Genomic DNA, 21,003 nt, shown 5'->3' on the forward strand with positions numbered 1-21,003 from the left:
GTCCATGCTGGCCAGGAATTCACATTTTAGCTCAGAATAACTTGGATCTCTGATTTTCTCTTCTCAGGTGCTAGGACAGTAGGCATGTGTCATCATCATACCTGATTAATTTTGTTTTGTTTGTTTGTTTGTTTAGATAGGTCTTATTAATGTAGTTATTTTTAAAATATCTAAATGTATATACTATTTAAGTGTAGAGATTTTCATTTTCTTCCCCCCACCTTTTTTTGGTGGTAGTGGTAGTGTTAACAGGGGATGGAATATAGGGCCTTGCCCATTCTGGTTAAGCTGTTGTATTTGAATATACTGAAAGATATACCCAGCTGATATAATTTTAGTACCTAAGCAAGCATTGTAACACTAAATGTCCTTAGATTTCTATAAATTCATTGTCTTTTTTGAGACTATTAAAATATGTATTAAGGTGATGTAATTTCAGTAAAGATAGTCTCATTTTATTTTAAATATGACTATAGAAATAAAAATATTTAGTATCTTCATAGTTATATATGTACTACTGAATTGCATGTCTTAAATTGATATAGTTATATTCTAGATAAACTTATAAAGAATAGCATGGCAGAAGTTAGTTATCTTGACAAAGGGTTTTAACATTTCAAAGAAAATTTTGGAACCAAAGAAACTCATTAATAAACAGGATGGATAGCAATTTTATAGAGAATGAATGAAGCACATACAATTTTGATACCATCTTTAATACATAATATAAAATTAGTAAAATAGTATCCATTCCCCTTAGGCAATGCGTATTTGTGACCATCCCAGGGTCACCACCAAGAGGGGTGTCAACTTGAACATACACTAACATGAAAGGATAGAGGTTTTCACCAATTATGTTTGAAATATCTTATTTGTGTAAGTCATAAAAAGCATCCAGCCTCATGGTAAATCTTCCTGTGCTCATCAGTAAATCTTTTAGCTTCATGTGCATTTCAATGACTTGAGTATGTGGAAAATGTACATCTTACTGTTGAGTATTTAGATAAGACAACACAATCAAGGGTAATACCCTACATAAGCAGAAAAACATGTTTGTGGGATCCTGTTCCTGTAATAGAACTTCTCTGATAATATATATTAACTTTTAGTAGGTATTTGGGGTAAATATCAGATAATAAGTGTGTTTACTATTTTAGGTGGATAGCAGTATAAAATGCCAGACCAATCCACAGGAGAATATCTTGCCTTCAGAACAAATGGGATTCCTTATTTCAGAAATGGGGCCTGCTAGCAAGCCTAGTAAAGACACAGGCTTATCCACTCCAGCCAGATACAGAGAGCGGAGAAGCAACTCACGAGGAAAGTCCCCTGGTAAGGTGAAATAGTGAAAGCTCTAGAATGTGTAGCTCTAAAATGCTAGAAACAGAACCTCGGTGTATAATTCATATATGAATGGTCATTTGCATGGATCTTTATTATTTATAATGTTTATGCCTCTCATGTTCCTGTTTTATAGAATTGCAGTTTAAACTGGTGTTCTTAGTTCCCTTTGTAATGTAGGTAATAGTTGTTTTCCTGATAGTGCATACAAGAATTTGAGGTTTTGGGGAACTGGGGAGATGATGGGTCAGCCAGTAAAAGCACTTACTGTGCAAGTATAAGGATGTGAGTTCAACTCTCCATTACTCACATCTTAAAAAGCCGGGCGGGCATGTGTGCATGGTCTCTGCTGGTTGCTGGGCTTACTGGCCACCAGCCTAGCTCCAGCTTCAGTGAGACCCTGTTTCAAGGGAACGAGGTGTAGAGCGATGAAAAGGGACACCTGAAGGCTCTGGTCTCTGTGTGAATGTACGTGCATTCACCCTCACTCTCTACATATTCAAAAGAAATAAATGAGAGAATACGAGCTTTCAAAATAGTGTATATATTAAAAAGAAGTAAAGCATTTCAGATTAACTTTGAACAGATAAGATGAAGGGTAATTTAGTAATCATCTTGAGATGCTAAAGTTTATTTATTAACAAATAGGGTGTGTATTTAAATTGTGAAACAAGAATATTTGATGACATTAAAGATACTACCTTGAGTACATTATAAATATAAAGAGTGAATCTGTAGATTGGTATTGTTTTTATATGTGTGGTTTATAGGCATCTAGTCATATATTGGACACTGGGGCACTTGCAGGTGGTTCCTTCTTTTGAGATGGGGTCTTCCCCGGCTGCCCTCAAACTAGAGCAGGGATTCTTTTGTGTCAGCCTTATTAACATGTAGACATATACCACTATACCCAGCTTTGATTCGCTACTGGTAGTGAATTGAGTACAAGTGTATTATTTTAATCTAAAAATGTTTTCTAACATCCAAATCAAGTCATTGTACTCTGCAGTGAACATTTTTTTCCTTTTCTTTCTTTTTTAATATGTATCCCCAGCTGACATGGAACTTACTGAGTAGCCCAGAGTGGTTTTGAATTCATAATCCTCCTGCCTCCTGAGTGATGAGATTGTGGATATGTGCCACTATATCCTGCTTTCAGTAGCTAATGGAATATTCTCAAATTAGCCAGATATGGTGACTCACTCCTGTAATATCAGCACTTGGGAGGTTGACACAGGAGGACTGATGCTACTATAGATCAAGGCCAGCATGTGCTGCAGAGTAAAACCTAGCTTCAACACACAAAATGCAGGGTTAGGGATATAACTTACTGGTAGAACACTTGCTTAGATTAAACCACAGCACTAAAAACAAAAACAAACAAAAAACCCTGAACTTAAATGCATGTTAGATGCCTGCCATATGGGCAAAATTAATTAGTCAAATTAGCCACTAACCTATATTTTTAAATATTAAGAATTTATTTGAGAAGTTGTCCAAAAAATATGAAGATAATAGTGCTCAGGTCTGTTATGGGGGCACACACCGTCATCCCTGCACTTGAAAGGTAGAAGCATTGTGAGTTTGAGGCCAGTCTGGATCACAAACGAGACCTTCTGTCAAAAACCCTGAAAGCAAACCAAGCTGGTGTTGAGACTGACAAGGGCTAGCTTGTGAGTGAGCTTGTATACTCATGTTTAGTTGAGGATATTTCCCATCAAGATTGAGATTTCTCATACTTAAAGACAGACAGGTAAAGCTCAGCTTTATCAAAGTGAAAGGACAGAAAGTAATTTTGAAGTGCCTATTTTTATGCTGTAAGAAAATTGGATGGAAGTACTGCAAATTTTTTTTTTCGAGACAGGGTTTCTCTGTATATAGGCTTTGGAGGCTATCCTGGAACTTGCTCTGTAGAACAGGCTGGCCTCGAACTTACAGAGATTCTCCTGCCTCTGCCTCCCCAGTGCTGGGATTAAAGGCATGCGCCACCAATACCCGACTGTTATTGTCATCTTTTTTTATATATATTTTATTTATCTATTGTGTATACAGCCTTCTGCCTGCAGGCCAGCAGAAGGTACCAGATCTCATTCAAGGTGGATGTGAGCCACCATGTGGTTGCCGGGAATTGAACTCAGGACCTCTGGAAGAACAGTCAGTGCTCTTAACCGCTGAGCCATCTCTCCAGCCCATTATTGTCATCTTGAGACAGAATCTTCCTATGTATCCCTGTTTGGCCTGGAACTTACTATGTAGACCAGACTGGCTTGAGTCTGCCTTCCTCTGCCTTCCAGGACTACGATTATAGATTCGACCTTGTTGGTTTTTTAAAATTACATAATGCATTACATAAGGCCACTTTTATGCAAGTATTGAATGTACTTTGAACATACCCCCTCATACCCTGCTATCTTACCCTTTTCTTTTTAACTAAGGCAGGTTTATTAAGAAAAATAATGACATGAACACAAACTTCTTTTCATTTTTTTAAATTTATTTTTCAGTTTAAATTTAGATAAGAAACAAGGTTGCTTCACAAGTCAGTTCCAGGTCCCTCTCCCTTTCCCTCCCCTCCTCCCATGCCCTCCCCCCAATCCCCCCATTATCCCCTCATTTCCACAGGGAGGGTGAGGCCCTCCATGGGGGTGTCCATAGTCTGTCATTTCATATAGGGCAGGGCCTAGACCCTTCCCCAAGAGTTCAGGGTGAGAGTGCACCTCACATTGTTGGATGGGAGTCCAAAGTCTGTGTGTATACTCGGGATGGGTACTGATCTACTTCTTTTCATTTTGAAAATTCAATGGAATAAGTATTAAGCTTTACAGAACAAAAATTTTATTTTAAATCTCAATACTGTGCCTCATATGCAAAGAGTTAATCCTTAAGCATGTTATATTTTCATTAAAATATAACTACATCATTTTCCTCCATTCACTTTCTTTTTTTTCAACTCCTCCTATGTCCTCTTTCTTCCACCCCTTTCAAGTTTCTGGCCTCCTTTTTTTTTTTTTTTTTTTTTTTTGGTTTTTCGAGGTAGGGTTTCTCTGTATTGTTTTGAAGGCTTTCCTGGAACTCACTTTTTTTTTCTTTTCTTTTTTTTTTTTTTTTGTTTTTGTTTTGTTTTTTTTTTTTTTTGAGACAGGGTTTCTCTGTGGCTTTGGAGTTTGGAGGCTGTCCTGGAACTCACTCTGTAGAACAGGCTGGCCTCGAACTCACAGAGATCCGCCTGCCTCTGCCTCCCAAGTGCTGGGATTAAAGGCGTGCGCCACCAAAGCCTCTGGCCTCCTTTTTTAAAATCATTATTGTTACACACACACACACACACAGGCACGCACACACACACACATACGTATATATGTGTGTATGTATGTATAAATATATAAATACAACATGCTGAGTCTTTTCAGTGCATGTACATAATTTCAGGACTAGCCACTTAGTGTTGGATAAGGGGCATAAGGGGCTCACCTGAGAGGGAAGATTACTTCTGCTCTCAATATCTTTTTTTTTTTTTTTTTGGTTTTTCGAGACATGCTCTCAACATCTTTTAGTTGCCTATACTTCTTTGTCTAAGCCAGTGAGATTTCCCCATCCATGCCTATTGTTGCTCTTGTTCAGATCTTGTTTAGGCAACCACGTTATTGAGTTGTAATAGGTGAAGCTGTCCTATTATTTCTAGAAGACACAGTCTTGCAAGGGATTTCCTAGTCCTCTGCTCCCTCCCAGCTCCCCTTTGTTTTTTTCGGGACAGGGTTTCTTTCTATGTGTAGCTCTGGCTGTCCTAGAACTCATTCTATAGACCATGGTGGCCTCAGAGATCCACCAGCCTCTGCCTCCTCAGTGATGTTATTAAAGGTACCACCCCACCGCCTTGCCTTTTGGTTCTTAAAATCTTTCTTCTTCTTTGGAGGTGTTTCTGAGCCTTACGTACAGGAATTGTCTTGTAGATATATCCACTGGTCTCGGCTAGACACCCCACAATCAGTTATTCTCTGCATTTTGACCATTCGTGGTCTTTTGTAATGTTCTCTTCCAAAGGGAAGTTTTTTTTTTTTGTAAGGGTTGGGAGCTACACTTCTTTGTGGATATAAAGATAAATTAGGAATTGTTCTGGTTTAGTAAGCTAGTGGTAGTAAGGTTCTCGTCTAAGATCCATGGTCTCATTAGCCCTGGGTAGTTGGCTAGATTTCCGGTATCAAGCATGATTTCCTTGCTGTTGAGCAGATCATAAATCCAATTTTATAGCTGTTGGTTACTGCCAAGATGTGAATGTCACTATTACACCTTTAGGGATGTCTTGCCTTGCTTGTCTTTTTTATAACAGAAAAGTTCTGTTATAACTATAAACCACATTTTTTTATCCATTTTCAGTTAATAGACACCCAGTCTAGCTTTTGTTGCCTACCTTCCACTAAAATAGTTCTAAAAAGCTTGCAGATTAATATAGGATCTGAGTAGTCACATACTTTGGAGAACAGGCTTACTAACCCTCTGGCATTTTAATCTTTTCTAAAACTGGCATATATGCATTTGTAAATAGTAGTTGGTTTCATAATCTTAAGATAAAGATACCTGCTTTCTTATTTTTGGCCATTACAGATGAGAGATAAAGCAACCAGAGATCTCATTTAGATCATTTTAATCCTGAACAGTGTTTGCTGTCTGTCTTGTTCATTTTCTCCCTTCAGCCTAGTAACAACCTATATTGAGGTCATATGAAAGTGTGTTATATTGGACTTAGTTGAACTTGATTTTTTGCTTTTTAAAACTTTGTTGTAAATATGTTCTTTTTGGAGATTTATTTATGCACAATGGGATTATTAAAGTAAGTTCTTGGTCTAAAAAGAAGATACATGATAAAATTTGGATGCTCTTTCTAAGACTTTATTTTAAAATTTTTTAAGTTTCATTTTATGTGTTTGGGAGCTTTGCCTGCATGCACATCTGGGTACCACTTTCATGCCTGATGCTTACAGAGACCATAAGAGGGTGTCCAATGCCCCTGAAACTAGAGTTGCAGACATCTGTGAGCTATTAGTGGATGCTAGGAATTTTGTGTCTTCTGGAAAAGCAGCTAGTGCTTTTAACTAGTGAGCCATCTCTCCAACCCAAGACTTTATTTTAAATTATGTACATAGTTAGATGTCTTTGTGTGAGTTTGTACACATGAGTGCAATGCCTGTGTAGGCCAGAAGAGGGCACTGGATTCCCTCAAACTAGAGTTATAGATGGGTATCAGCTGCCTGATGTGGGTGCTGACTTGGGTCCTTTGCAAGAGCTATTTGCACTCTTCACTGTTAAACCATCTCTAGCCTCTGGTCCTTTGTGAAATCGTTTTCTACTACTACTTATTGGGATGCTGAGCAGTTGGACATACGACCTAAATAACTGAACCCTAAACATAGTTTGTCAACCGTAGGCAAAGAAATATTCCCTTCCAGGCAGTAGCTGGTTGGTATAATGCTTACCTAGCATGTATGTTATGGTCCTTATTATTTATATGATTATTTTAGTCTAATTTACATACCAATATGGGATTTGGAATCTAGAAGTGAGGTACAGCAGATTTGATCCCCAGTACTGTGTAAACCAGGAATGGTGTTGTGGATTTATAAGTATAGCACTCCAGAAGTGGGTGGAGGCAGGAGGATCAGGAGTTCAGCTATAGAAAACCAAGCTTGGGTTAAATGAGACCTTGTTATAATAAGAGAAAGAAGAAAAGAAGCATTCCCTGTTTCTAGTTGCATAGTGAGTGCCTTTATCCTGTTCTCATCTCCTCTTTTAAGGATTTGCTAAGTGCAAGAAATAAGTCAAAACAGTGTAAATTTTGTTAACCCTTTCCTCTGTGGCTGTACGTTCATCTGTTCTGTAGTTTGCATTACAGGTAGTGACTTTTGTCAGATGTTTTTGTGTGGTTAGATCTTCTATTGCTATGATAAACACCGTGGGCAAAAGCAGCTTGGGGAGGAGAGAGTTTATTTCAGCAGACAGTTGTAGTTCATCATGAAAGGAAGTAGGAACCCAAGAGGAGACCATAGAGGAATTCTGCTTCCTGGTTTGCTTAGCCTTTTTTTCTTATACCACACAAAACCACCTGCCCAGGGGTGGCACCGCATACAATGATCTGGACCCTCTCACCTTGATCATTAATTTAAAAAAGTTCTTACAGACTTGCCTTCAAGCAATCTGATGGAGGCATTTTCTCAATTGAAGTTCCTCTTCCCAGATCACTCTAGCTAGTGTCAAGTTGACAAAAACTAACCAGGACACATGAGTGGCAAAGTTCACAACATCCTAGCCTGCTGTATACTAGCGCCCTACACAGTAGTAGCCCTGCTAGTGCTGCCATTTTGTTTTGTTTGGGGTACTGGGTATTAAATTCAAGTATGTACATCCTATGCATATGTTCTATCAGTGAACTATGCTGCCAGTCCACATATTTTAATTTGGATTGTGTCAGTACCCCACTTCTAGATTCCAAATCCCATATTGGTATGCAAATTAGACTACAATAATCATTTAAATTATAAGGACTACAACACACAAAACAGAATCAAAGGCTCAAGTCCTAGCTCAGTGGTAGAGCCCTTAGCCAACATGTATGTGACTCTGGCTTTAATCTTCAACACTCTAAAACAGACAGACAAAAGTAGGAGTTTAACAACTTTTCCCTCCTGACCAGCCTGGGTGTCAGCTGGCCAAGAGCTGATGTGACAGTGATGTCATTGTGCTAGCTATCATATGTGGCATGACCAAAGGACTGGGGAGATGGTGGTCAGTGGAGTGTTTGCTACTGAAGCTTGAGGACCTAAGTTCAGAGGCTTAGTACCCACTAAAAACCTTGTCATCCAGTGCTGGAGAGAAGCCAGGAGGATGCTTGGAGCTCCAGGTTCAGTAAGAAACCCTGCTCTGAAAATGAGATGGGAGATAATATTGGAAAACATCAGGTGATAACCTGAACTCTACACATATGCATACACATGTACACACACACACACCCCACAGATGGTTTTCCTCTCTTTTATGTCAGCAGGCTGCTATAAATATTCCTTCATCATATGAACATAATTATCACATATGGCCACAGGGTTTTTTTTTATTAGAACTTAGTCATGGAGGGCCAAGTTCTATAGCTTCAGTAGAGCTTAAAAGTAAAGTTGTGAGTAGCTTACCTATTTAAGATAACAACATGGAAGCCAGACATGTTGGCTCATGCCTATAATCCTAGAACATAGGAGGTAGAAGTAGAAGGATCAAGAGTTCAAGACTATCCTTGGCTACATAGTAAATTCAAGGCCAGCCTAGATTATATGGCTAAAAATAAATAAAGTGAATAAACAAATAAAAATAACAACATGGGATAATAGGAAAAGAATCAACATTAGGAGACAAGTAGAAGTCTCTGTCATGCTGCCTAAGAGAAAATATTTAGAATATAAAACTATAAATCATTATATTCATAATGATTGAAAGCCCCTAATACTAATCAAGAAACTACAATGCAATAAAAAATAAGGTTAAGTTAGTGGGACTGTCAATTGTTGGAAGAATGGTTGTCCAGCATGCACGAAGCCCTGGGATCATTCTCAACACCAATAAACTGGATATTGTGGTGCATACCTGTAACCCTAGCACTCAGGAGACAGAAGAATCAGAAGTTCAAGGCCATCCTCAGCTACATAAGGTTCAAGGCCAGCCTGGAATATGTGAGACTCTAGCTCAAAAAAAATTATATGTACTTTACAAGAAATATAAATTATTTGAAGTATAGAAAAAGTGTTCAAAGGTGGGGATATATTTTAGTGGTAGACAGGTGACAAAGTCCAAGGCCCTGGGTTCGGTATATATCCCTGGGGCAGGGAGGGAAAGATGTTTAACCTCTCTCTGTTCATCAGAGAAATACAAATTAAATCAAACCAATTTTCTTGTGCCGATATAATCAGCAAAACTTTAATTGGTAATAATCCCAAACTTCATAAAGATAAGGGGAAATGAACCTTGTATATGCTGTAACTGGAACATAAATTTGTATATAATTTCTGTAATTTTTTTTTTTTTTTGGTTTTTATGAGACAGGGTTTCTCTGTATTGTTTTGGAGGCTGTCGGTCCAGCCTGGCCTCGAACTCACAGAGATCCACCTGCCTCTGCCTCCCGAGTGCTGGGACTAAAGGTGTGCGCCACCACCGCCCGGCAATTTCTGTAATTTTTTAAAGATAGAGTCTCACTATGTAACCTAGACTTCCCTAGGACTATGTAGCCCAGGCTGGCCTCAAACTTGTGACATTTCTTATTCCTTGGCCTCCCAAGTTCTGAGATTACAGATATGAACCACTACACCTCCTGGCTCTATAATTGTTGTTTCTTTTACTTTTTATTTGTGTGTATAGGATGTTTTGCTTGAGTGGCTATCTTTGCACTCTGTATGTGCAGTGCCCACATGGGCCAGAAGAGGTCATGAGATTCCCATGGAACTGGGGTAACAGCCAGTTATGAGCCATCTTGAGAATCGAACCCTGTGTCCTCTGAAAGAGCAGTCAGTGCCCTTTACCACTGAGTCATCCTTCCAGCCCCTTTATAGCTGTTTAAAAGACAATTTGGGATTATTCAGTTGTAAACAACTAAAATGTTCATGCACTTGGACTGAAGAATGGTACTCCTAATGAAAATATTTCATTATAAAAGGTATTCAAAAGAAGCCCACTATAGTGTTATCAATAATAGCAAAAATGTAGACAAACAGAAATACCCAACTAAAAAGCTAGATAAGTTGTCATACATTGATGTAATGAAATACTGCCCAACCATTTAAGAAACAGCAGTTAAGAGCACTGGCTGCTCTTCCAAGGGTCCTGAGTTCAATTCTCAGCAACTACATGATGACTCAGAACTGTTTGTAATGGGATCTAATACCCTCTTTTGGCATGCAGGTGTACATGCAGAGGAAACACTCATAAATACATCTTTTTTAAAAAAGAAAGAAACAAACAAAGCAATGCCTGCTATGCTGTTACTGGAAAGATAATTAAGCATTAAGTGTTCATAGTATGCTAAATGACTGGGCAAGTTGCTGTACAGTGCTTCTTTTCTAGGGGCAAAAGAAAGATAAATGTATGTCATTTAATTATAGAAAAGTCAGCCAGGTGGTGGTAGCACCTGGGAGGCAGAGGCAGTCAGATCCCTGTGAGTTCGAGGTAAGCCAGGTCTACAAAATGAGTTCCAGGACAGCTAGGACTGTCACACAGAGAAACCCTATCAGAAAAAACAAAAACAAAAAACTTATTATAGAAAAGTCTGGCAGTATATGAGATAAAATAACCAGATACATATGCTGGTTATCTCTGAGAAGATAAAAATTGAAGGATATAAGGATATTTTTAACTTCTCAGTTTATGTGTGTGCACACACACAAATGCATTTATGTGATTATGGTGAAATTTTTACCATATATATTTGGTTTTGTGATTATGGTGAAATTTGTACCATATATATTTGGTTTTTTGAGACAGGGTTTCCCTGTGGCTTTGGAGCCTGTCCTGGAACTCTCTGTAGACCAGGCTGGTCTTGAACTCACAAAGATCTGCCTGCCTCTGCCTTCCGAGTGCTGGGATTAAAGGCGTGTGTCATCAATGCCCAGCACCATTTATATTTTTATATAGTTTTATTATATACTTGAATTTTTTCACTTATATGTGTGTATGTGTGCATACCATGGCATGTATGTGAAACTCAGAGAGCAATTTGTGGAAGACATGTTTCACCATCCACACCTGAGTTATCTTGCTGGCTTATATTTTTCTATATGATTTTGAAATTGGACAGAAAAGTATTTTAAATATAGAAAGAGGGACTGGAAAGATGGCTCAAGGATTCAGAACACTTCCTGCTCTTCTAGAGAACCTGAATTCAGTTCCCAGCACCCACACAGGTCAGGTCACAACCACCAGTAACTCCAGCTCTAGGGAGCCTGATACCCTCTGACCTCCAAGGGCACCCCACACACACGTTACATGCACTCACACAGACACACGCACACACACACACACACACACACACACACACAATCTTTTAAAAACCCAATAGTTATAAGCTTGGTGGCACAGTCTTGCAATCACTGCCATTTAGGAGGCTAAGACAGAAGGAACAAAAATTCAAGGTCTGCTTGTGCAACAAAAAATTCCAAAGGCAGCTTAGATAATCTTGTGATGCTTTGTCTTAAAGTAGAAAAAGAATAATAATAACAAGGGCTGGAGGTACAGTGTGAAGCTCCAGGTTCAATCTCCAGCACTTAAAATATCCCCCCAAATAAAGCCAATAATTTAAATCTCAGATATTAAACTGAGTTTTGTGGCTTAGATATTATTGACTCATTTATCCTTTACCAAAAATGCATTTTTCAAGATTTCTGAGAATTTCTAGATCTCTGACTCTCTGAATCTCTCTCTCTCTCTCTCCCTCCCTCCCTCTCTCTCTCTCTCTCTCTCTCTCTCTCTCTCTCTCTCTCTCTCTCTCTCTCTCTCTTTCCTCTCTCTCTCTCTCTTTCCTCTCTCTCTCTCTCTTTCTCTCTCCTCTCTTTCTCTTTTTTGGTCTGAGTACTCCGGCAGGCCAGAAGAGAGCATCAGATCTCATTACAGATGTTTGTAAGCCACCATGTGGTTGCTGGGAATTGAACTCAGGACCTCTGGAAAAGCAACCAGTGTTCTTAATCATTGAACCATCTCTCCAGCCTGAGAATTTCTAGATCTCATAGTGGGTTTTTCACTCGTGTTTGCTTAATTTCAGACTTATCCCTGCCTTGCCTTGCAGAGCTGTCTGTCTAGTCCACGCTGTGTCAGATGCAGAACTGGTGTCCCTGTCTTTGATGCCTCTCCCAAGCTTTCATCCTAGGAATTTGAACACATAGCTTACTTTCTGCAAACTGGGAGCGATAGAAAGGGATTATGTTTGAAATACTGCAAAGAATTTGAAGTGGGATGATAACCCTCTCTGCTATTAATTTTGTTTTTGTTTTATTTTTTAGAAAGGGTCTCTCTATGTAGCCCTGGCTGTGCTGGAACTCACTATGTAGATCACAGAGATCCTTCTGCCTGTGTCACCTCAGTATGGGGATTAAAGCCATATACCACTACACCTGGCTTCTTACTTGTGTGGATGTGTTTATTTATTTCAGTCTTGAAGAGGCAGGGACTCATGCAGCACAGAATGGCCTCTATCTCCCTCTTTAGCTAAAGATTTTCCTAAACTTTTTTTCAGTTAAAAAATGTGTATATGTGTGTATGGATATATTTATGTATGTATGTATTTGTGTGTACGTAAAGGGGTATGTACACTGATGCAGATGGATGCGGAGGCCCGAGGCATAGGATACCCTGGGAACTATAATTATAGGCAGTTGTGAGCTGTCCAGTGTGGGTACTGAAAATTGAATTCAGGTCATCTGGAAAAGCAATCCACAGTCTGACCATCTTGCCAGTCCCTGCCTTAAACTCCTTTTTTTTCTTTTTTGAAACAGGGTTTCTCTGTATAGCCCTGGCTGTCCTGGTACTCAGTCTGTAGACCAGGCTGGCCTCAAATTCACAGAGATCCACCTGCCTCTGCCTCTGCCTCTGCCTCCCAAGTGCTAAGATTAAATATACATACATACATACATACATACATACATACATTTTTAAATGATTTATTAATTTACTTTATGGGCACTGGTGTTTGTCTGCATGTATGTCTCTGTGAAGGTGTTGGGTCCCCTGAAACTGGAGTTACAAACATTTGTGAGCTGCCATGTAGGTGCTGGGAATTGAACTTAGGTCCTCTGGAAGAGCAGCCAGTGCTCTTAACTGCTGAGTCACCTCTTCAACTTAAACTCTTGATCCACCTGTATCCATCATCTGATCTCCTGATTGCTGGAATTCATTGCTATGCCTGGCTTCCATCTCTTGTTGTTAAAGGCCTTAAGCTACTTTACTGTTTGTCATCTTATTTATCACTCATCTTTACACCCTTTCTCCATGTCACATTCTCTCGAAGTATCATCAGGTCTTCTCTGGTCTTTCTTTCTTCTTCCCTCAGGGCCCAAATCCTATTACACTTGGACAGAAGTGCACAGATTGGCCTTCTTTTTCTGATACGCTTGAAACCTCATCCTTCCTAACCTAAACAACCATCAAGCTGCTTTCCTCACAATGACAGTCACTCCCTCATAGGGCCTCTGGAACCTGCTGTTAAAATATCTTCCTCCCTTCCAGTACATATTATGATTATAAATGTGAATGATAAATGATTGGCACTTTACTTATCTTTATTAACTCCCCCGACTGGCTTTTTCTAAGTAAAGCCATATCCCTTGGCTAACGGTGGTAAGAGATGTCTTAATTAACCCTGATTCCCTGCAGTGGAAAATATGAGCTGTGAAATAGTAGCATCATCGTGCCACCTAATCATACTTTTATCAGGAGAGGGGAGAGAATATCTTATAATTAGGCTAGGACATCTCTGTTGAAAAGTTAGATTTTATAATTAAAGTGTAAGCAGAAACACAATTTATGATGTTGCAAGTTTTTCTTCTCTGAGGGAATTAAGCCTATCAGCTTGTCCATTTTAAATATGAATATAGAGTTGGGTTGTGATTATACCTGTTTGTAATCCCAGTACTTGAGGATAGAAGCAGCAGGATGAAGAGTTCAAGGACAACAGCTAAGCAGTGAGTTCAAGGCCAGCCTATTTAAAACGAACAAAAATAAATAAATAAACCAAGTAATTGGCTTAGCATGGTGACTAGTTAGTAATCAATACCCAGTACATGATCGCAGGATTTTAACAATAATTGCTATTGTCTTCATATTAGTTGTCTTAGTTGCTTTTCTACTGCTGTGACGAAACATTATGACCAAAAGCAACTTGGGGAGGAGAGGGTTTATTTACTCTTCTTTTTTTTAACCTTGAAACAAGCTTGTTTTACATGTCAACCCCAGTTCCCTCTCCCTCTCCTCCTCCTCTGCCCCCCATGGACCCCTATCCCATCCTCTTTCTGCTCCCCAGGCTGGCCTCAAACTCATATAGATCCCCTTGCCTTTGCCTGCCAAGTGCTAAGATTAAAGGTGTACGCCACCACTGCTTCCAACCTACTTTCTTACAGAATCCAGGACCACCAGTTCAGGGGTGGCACTACCCACAGTGAACTAACTGGGTCCTCCTCCATCAATCACTTAATTCAGAAAATGCTCTAGAGGCTTGCCTGTACAGTCCTGCTTTATGGAGGCGTTTTCTCAAGTGAAGTTCCCTCCTCTAGATGACTTAGTCTTGTGTTAAGTTGACATAGAACTAGCCAGGACAGTAGTTAGTCATTTGTTAATTACCACTATTTAGCTTTAATTTATTTTAAACTATACTCTATATAACAATACTTTATTTTTAGAAATATAGTGAGGTCTCAGCCTTGGAAGATACTATATAATGAAGGTTGGCCTTGAACTTACTGGATAACAAGTATACACCACCATGACCAGTTTAATCAGTACTGGGATAGAAGCCAAGGCTTTATACATGTTAGGCAAGCACTCTACCACTATGCTACCACAACTAATAAAAGGAAAACTTGAATATATTCCCACTAATCTATTTGTCAGCTTCCCTCCAGTGTGTTCCTCCACTCTCCTTCCAGCTCTTCTCAGACATTCTGCCATTGCTTGTCACAGTGAAAAGTCAGTGCTTGCATTTGTGGACAGAGTCTCATCCTTATATAGACCCACAGACATTGCACCTGTTTCTGCCTCTCATGTTCTTTGCAATCACATTTTATCCTTTGTATTAGATCAGCAATCATTGAAGGTAATATGTCAGAAAAACCCCCTTCAGCCAGGTGTGGCACAAGCTTGTAGTCTCAGCTTCCCTAGAGGCAGGAGGAGAAGTTGGGATAGTTTTTGTACTTCTGCTTGGTTGAAACCTCCCTTTCCAGATTTCTGATAACTGCCCCATTGCCAAATACAGTAGGTATTTGAACTGCAAATGAGTATTTGGACAGATTGGGTCAACCTTAATAAAATCATCTTTTCCTGGTTTTCTTTCCAAACCACTAGCTACTTTCTATAATTAATTCAGAGGAAATGTCAAACATTTTCATTGCTTTATCATCTTTATAGTGGTGGTTCCTAAATTGTGTCTGAAGTTTGAATCTTCTCTGAACTTCAGACTTATATAGTCTATTGTCTGGTCTATATCTTTAGATTTATTTGTTTATTATTTGTGTGTGTGTGTGTGTGTGTGTGTGTGTGTGTGTGTGTGTGTGTGTGTGTAGTTACAGGCAGTTGGTAGCTGCACAATCTTGGCACAAGGACCCAAACCCAGGCTCTCATCAAAAGCCCTATGTGCTCTTAACTGCTGAGCCATCTCTCCAGCTCCCTATTTATTCTGTGTCTTTGGATATGTCCAATTTGTGTCCAAGCTTAACACATTTTATCTTCTCTCTGATTTTACATATCTATAAATAGTTCTATGTAGTTTTCTAGTCATACCAAGATATGGAAGTCTCTGCTGACTGCTTTCTCTTTTATACATCAAAACCATTACATTAGAAAATCCTGTCCATTCAATGTGGGATCAGATTCAGAGAACTGACAGTTTCTCACTACCCTCTGAATGGTTAGGACGGCCCGAGACTATCCATCCTCTTGTCTAATGACTTTAATGACTTCTTCACTAATCTTCCCATTTCACAGTTACAACAGCAATCAATGACCCTCAGAAAACATTCAGGGCAGGGGTATACCTCATTGTAGAGCGCTTGCTTAGGATGCCCAAGGCCCTGATCTAAATCCCCAATACTAGAAAAAAGTTTCTCTAGTAGTTTCCATCACATTTTCGATAAAGTCTAAAAATCCTTAATATGGTTTAGATCCTAGCAACTGTTGTGATTTCATCTCCTACCACCTTCCTCATCTAGTCCAGACACGGTAGCCTCTTCTCTAGTCTTTGGGAACATCAAACATGGCCCTGTCTTCATATTTGTTCTCTGAATGGAATGTTCTTTGTGTGGGTTGTTCTCCATTTCATTGTTTCCCGCTCAGAAAAAAAAATCCTGACTGTGTCTTGCCTTTCTCCATTCATTCTTCTTATTATTGGCTTTTCTTTTATGGTTCTTGTTTCTACTTGACATTTTCTATTGCTTTCTTCACTTCTAGAAAGTGTTGTATATCTTACTGAGGCTAGGCACACCTATATGAACACATCTTATTTCTGTGTCACTGAAGACTGAGATAGGTTTAGGTAGGAATTTTATACTTTATAGTTATTTCCCATTTCCCTCTTTGTTTTTGCTTGTTTCTTTTTTCTTTTTTTTGGTCTGGAGTCATTTCCACTTAATAAGAACAGATGCCTTTTAAAGGTAAGATTAACACATGAGGTAGTTTAAAGCAAGCAATCCAGTGGTGTTTAGTGAGCTCACAATGATGGGCAGTCTCTTCTCCCATCCAGACCCAGAGCATCTTCCGTACTCTCAGAGAGAAACTGATGTTTACTAGGAAGGTTTTTCATTTTGTTTTTAACATTTCTGCTTTTCTCTTGTTCTGCAAATCTGTCTTTGGCCTCTGTGAATTTGCCTAACCAGAATATTTCATGTAAATGAAGTCATGCAACATGGGACCTTTGTGTCTGGTTTGTCCCATGTCTAGCATAGTGCTTATGAAGGGTTACCCACGTCATAGTCACCTTTGTGCACTAAACTATCTCTCCACTGCCACCACCTCCTGTTGTTTTGTTTTGTTTTTTGTTTTGAGACAGAGTTTCTCTGTGTAGCCCTTGCTGGTTTTGAGCTCACTATGTACACCAGGCTGGCCTTGAATTCAGAGACCTGCCTGTCTCCACCTCCTAGGTGCTGCGATTAAAGGTGTGCAATTATGACCAACTCCAAGTTTCATCTTATTTTAAATCTCAGTTACTAAAAAAAAGGGTTACTGCTGTTTTTCAGTCTGTTTTCTCATGAGAGATCTATAGTTCCTTTAATAGTTTCTAGAATACACATATAGACTAAGCTTACCTCAAACTTGTGGCAGGCTCTTGCCTCTGCCTCTCAGGTGGTAAGATTACAGGGGCCCCCCCATCATATCTCAAAATCTTATTTTAATATTTTTCATTACCATATGCCTTGTTCTTGTCCTGATATGAAGCTGAAGTGTTTAGAAAATGATCATAATTGTTACTCCTAAATCTTTTGGCCAGCTTTCAAAAATCCTGTGCCTTAGTTGCACTCCATACCAATTAAATGAAAATATCTGGAGGAGGGAGCCCCAGGAATTGGTTTTTTGAAGGCTGCCAAATGATTCCAGTGTGTAACAAGGTGGAAACCACTGGCTTTCCTTACTATCCATATAATAGCTTAGTTGCTCCCAGTTATCAACTTACTTGTTAGGTTAAGTGAATGGCTTATAGTAATGTATTTATCCAATTGAAAAATGCCCATATGTTACATAAATGTATTACAGTTGTCACTGTAAAAAAATTCTGAACTCATATTTGAGCTGACAACTTTTAAACTTTCTACTCCTGATGAGTCACTTTGCTTTTTGATCGCTGTCAGGGTATCCTTTTTCCTTACAGGTCAGTGATGTTGTGTGTTTGTGTGTGTGAACATGTGCAGGAGTTCAGTTGTGTTAGTAAACAACTCACCTTCCTGTCCTTGCAACATAAAGGAAATGAAGTTTTGTTTGTGTGTGTAGATTCCATCTTAATTCCTTTTCACACTTTTTCTTTTATGTTTTATTTGCTTGCTTGCTTGTTTGTTTTGAGACAGGATCCCAATGTAGCCTAGGCTACATGAGCTATGAGCTCTATGTAGCCAAGGCTGGCTTTGAGTTCCCAACACTTCTGCCTGTGCTGAGGTTACAGGCATATGCCACCACATGGCTATCCCTTTTCAATGTGTAATAAAAGGCAGTGTTTTAAACTTTATTGATCTGCTTGGATTCGTGTCTGACTCCATGAGTGTTCTTTAAAGGGTAAACAAAATGTCCTAAAATCGGGGTTTGGTGAAGAAGTGTAATTTATGGCCACCACACAGATTATCTATAGACAACTTGTCCTTGTGTGAAGACTTCTGTAGAAATCTGTCCCCTGGGAGGCTGAGAGTGAGTAAACAATCCTTTCTTTTTAGATCTTCATCTGCTGGTGGACGTGGCCTGCAAGCAGGAGCATTTTCCAAAGGAGGAAGAATTAAAAGAGTGAGGAGTGGATGACAAATGTGACATTGTGCACCAGCCGTAGCTGGAGGCAGACTAGTCTTGCACATGACACACTGTTGGGATTTTTTCAGTTCTGTTAAGGAAAAAAAGTATTTTTTGTTTTGTTGAGATTTTGTTAAATTGAAAATTGGGAGTTTGGTGTTTACTACAGCTGTTCAGTTCAGATTACTTACCTTGACAAACTGTTTAAACATCTAGCGGCTTTTTTTTTTTTTTTTTTTTGCTGCCCAGATTCCTTTCAAATGAAAAGTCCTGGCCTTCAAGAAGCATCTAAAATCTGCTGTGTGGATGGCACTGGAGCGGTGTGTGTGCTGATTTAGGATGCCATTTTGAACTGTAGTCAGCACAATGTCGTCTGTCTCAAGTCACAGTGTGATCCTTTAGGGAAGATGGTGTCATAAACAAAGACATGTGAGGTCACCAATATCACAAGTCCAAGCGGGTCAGGAACTCCAGGGAGGAAGTTCTGGAAAAGTGTCATGTTCTAAGCGGTTAATGAAGAACTTCTCTTGTTTCTGAACCCCATGTCCTGTTTCAGGAGCAAGGCACCGGACTTGGCGTGTCCATCACACTGACAGCCTCTTGTTCTTTAATATTCATGGGAGCGTTTTTTCCATTTTCATGTCTTTCCTTAATTTGAATGATAAATTATCATAAATAGTAAGAAAATTTTGTTAATATCACTTACATAAATGTCTTCTAAAGAAAAATATTTAATTTGTTAATTATATTTATAAATGCTGATAGATTTAAAAATTTTAAAGCTTTGTATTTTTTATTAACATTGCAGAATAGAAGGATTAAAGGGTACATGTGTAATTTTGTTTTTGAAGGGTAAATGTACAATATGTGAACAAAAACACTGAGGTTTAACACAGTGTTTTCATGTTTTAGATTTTTACATTCAGCAATTATAAATTCTTATCTATAGAAGGTATTGTGTGCAAATTTGGGGGGAAATTGTTTCATTGTCATTTACCAGAAACTATGCTTTAATTTTTAAGAAGCAGTTTATATTTGAAATATTAAATGGCTTAAGTTTCTGAGACTTTTGGATAGTGGGATAGACTGTCACCATTTTTTTCTTCCCCCCTGTAGGACCATACATTTGAGTAGTAGGATTGTGGGACTGTTTTAAAGGAGAGGAGGGACATTTTGGATGTCCAGTTTCTGTAGTTGATCCATGTCTACCAAATGACAGCAAGAACTTTTCTGATTTGAGGTATTTTGACTAGAACTTTGTTGTCGGATCTGCCTCAGTTTTCCCAATAAGCTGCAGAAACAAAAGGAAAGCCTGTGAATTTAAAGCTAATGAACAAGAAGCAGCGCTTAATAGTGGCATAGGCACTGTGTTTGCCATTGTGGGTTTGCAGTCCATTTCTTGCTTTGCACTGTGCCTTTGCAATGTTATCAGACCTGGATGCATTACAGAGCTCTAGCTGTTTTGGAAAGGGTAAGCTCTGTATTGTTCTACAGCAACTCAGTTTACATTGAAAGTAGGTTTTGATCCATCTAACTAGACTAGCTGGTGCTCATTTTTTGGGCACTTATTCATCCTTATTAGTAAGGCTTGAAAGATGAACTGATTATCAAGCGATCCACATCTCATATCCATGCCAAATATCTTGGCAAAGTATGTGAAAAGGAGACCAGTTTCCTAATGTAGGAACTTTGCCTTTCTCTGTCACATTGAAGAGCTGGTAAGCTGTGTAGGTGATATTTCCTCCCCTCAAAATGCCTTTCTTAGCCTTATGTGTATTAAAAGAGATAATACCTTATGAGGAACACGTGTCAAGCAGGAACCTTGGCACAGACATGGTTTCAGTGGTTTTAAGGCTTGATCAATGAAATGCCTTGATCAGCTTTCCAAACATTTTTATATATGAATACACCAGACAAAGGAGCTGGATCTCCTGCTCTACTCACATGCCTGGAACCCATCTCCTAAAGCTATCATCAGTGACTTGTGCAAATGGCAGCAGTAAAGTGAAATCTGCACGTGAATTAGCCAGCAGAGCCTGACACATAACTAAGAAAGTTCCCGTCTAGCACCCCAGTAATTCAGCACCTTAAGCACCAATCAGTTTCAATCCGTCAACAATAAAGTGAATATTCCAACTAGACCTCTTGTCTTGCTTGTTTTTACTATTTAGTTTTTGGTAACCAGTAGAAAATTCAGTCATTGTGAGCATTAATGCTGGTGAACTTCAAACACAATGCATTCTGCTTTTCAAAAAAATCTGATTTCTTTTCTCTCTCTCTCTCTCCTTACCTCCCTGCAGTTCTGGAGATGAACCCAGAGCCTGGCATGCATGGGAGGCAAGCACTGTACCTTGCCACCCTTTTGTTTGTGTTGTTTTGAGACAAGGACTTGATTGTAGACCAGGCTAGCCTTAAACTTGCAATAATTCTCTTGCCTCTTTGTATCTAGAGTTC

The 21,003-nt window shown here is 39.1% G+C and overlaps 1 protein-coding gene across 3 annotated transcripts in view; it reads left to right on the forward strand.

The window, feature by feature from the left end:
- Hsf5 (heat shock transcription factor 5) overlaps window positions 1-20,688 on the forward strand; it is a 41,896-nt gene extending 21,208 nt beyond the window's left edge. Inside the window, exons 5-7 of one of the 3 annotated variants that reach the window (XM_040749442.1) lie at window positions 1,158-1,332; window positions 18,480-18,546; window positions 18,799-20,688. In XM_040749442.1, the coding sequence (XP_040605376.1) occupies window positions 1,158-1,332; window positions 18,480-18,546; window positions 18,799-18,841 (285 nt within the window). In that variant the 3' untranslated portion in view covers window positions 18,842-20,688. The other 2 variants (XM_040749443.1, XM_040749444.1) reach the window with 2 other exon arrangements.
- The last annotated feature ends 315 nt before the right edge of the window (window positions 20,689-21,003 follow it).

This window comes from Mesocricetus auratus, unplaced genomic scaffold (genome assembly GCF_017639785.1).
Source record: "Mesocricetus auratus isolate SY011 unplaced genomic scaffold, BCM_Maur_2.0 Super-Scaffold_100007, whole genome shotgun sequence".
NCBI classification, from domain to species: domain Eukaryota; kingdom Metazoa; phylum Chordata; class Mammalia; order Rodentia; family Cricetidae; genus Mesocricetus; species Mesocricetus auratus.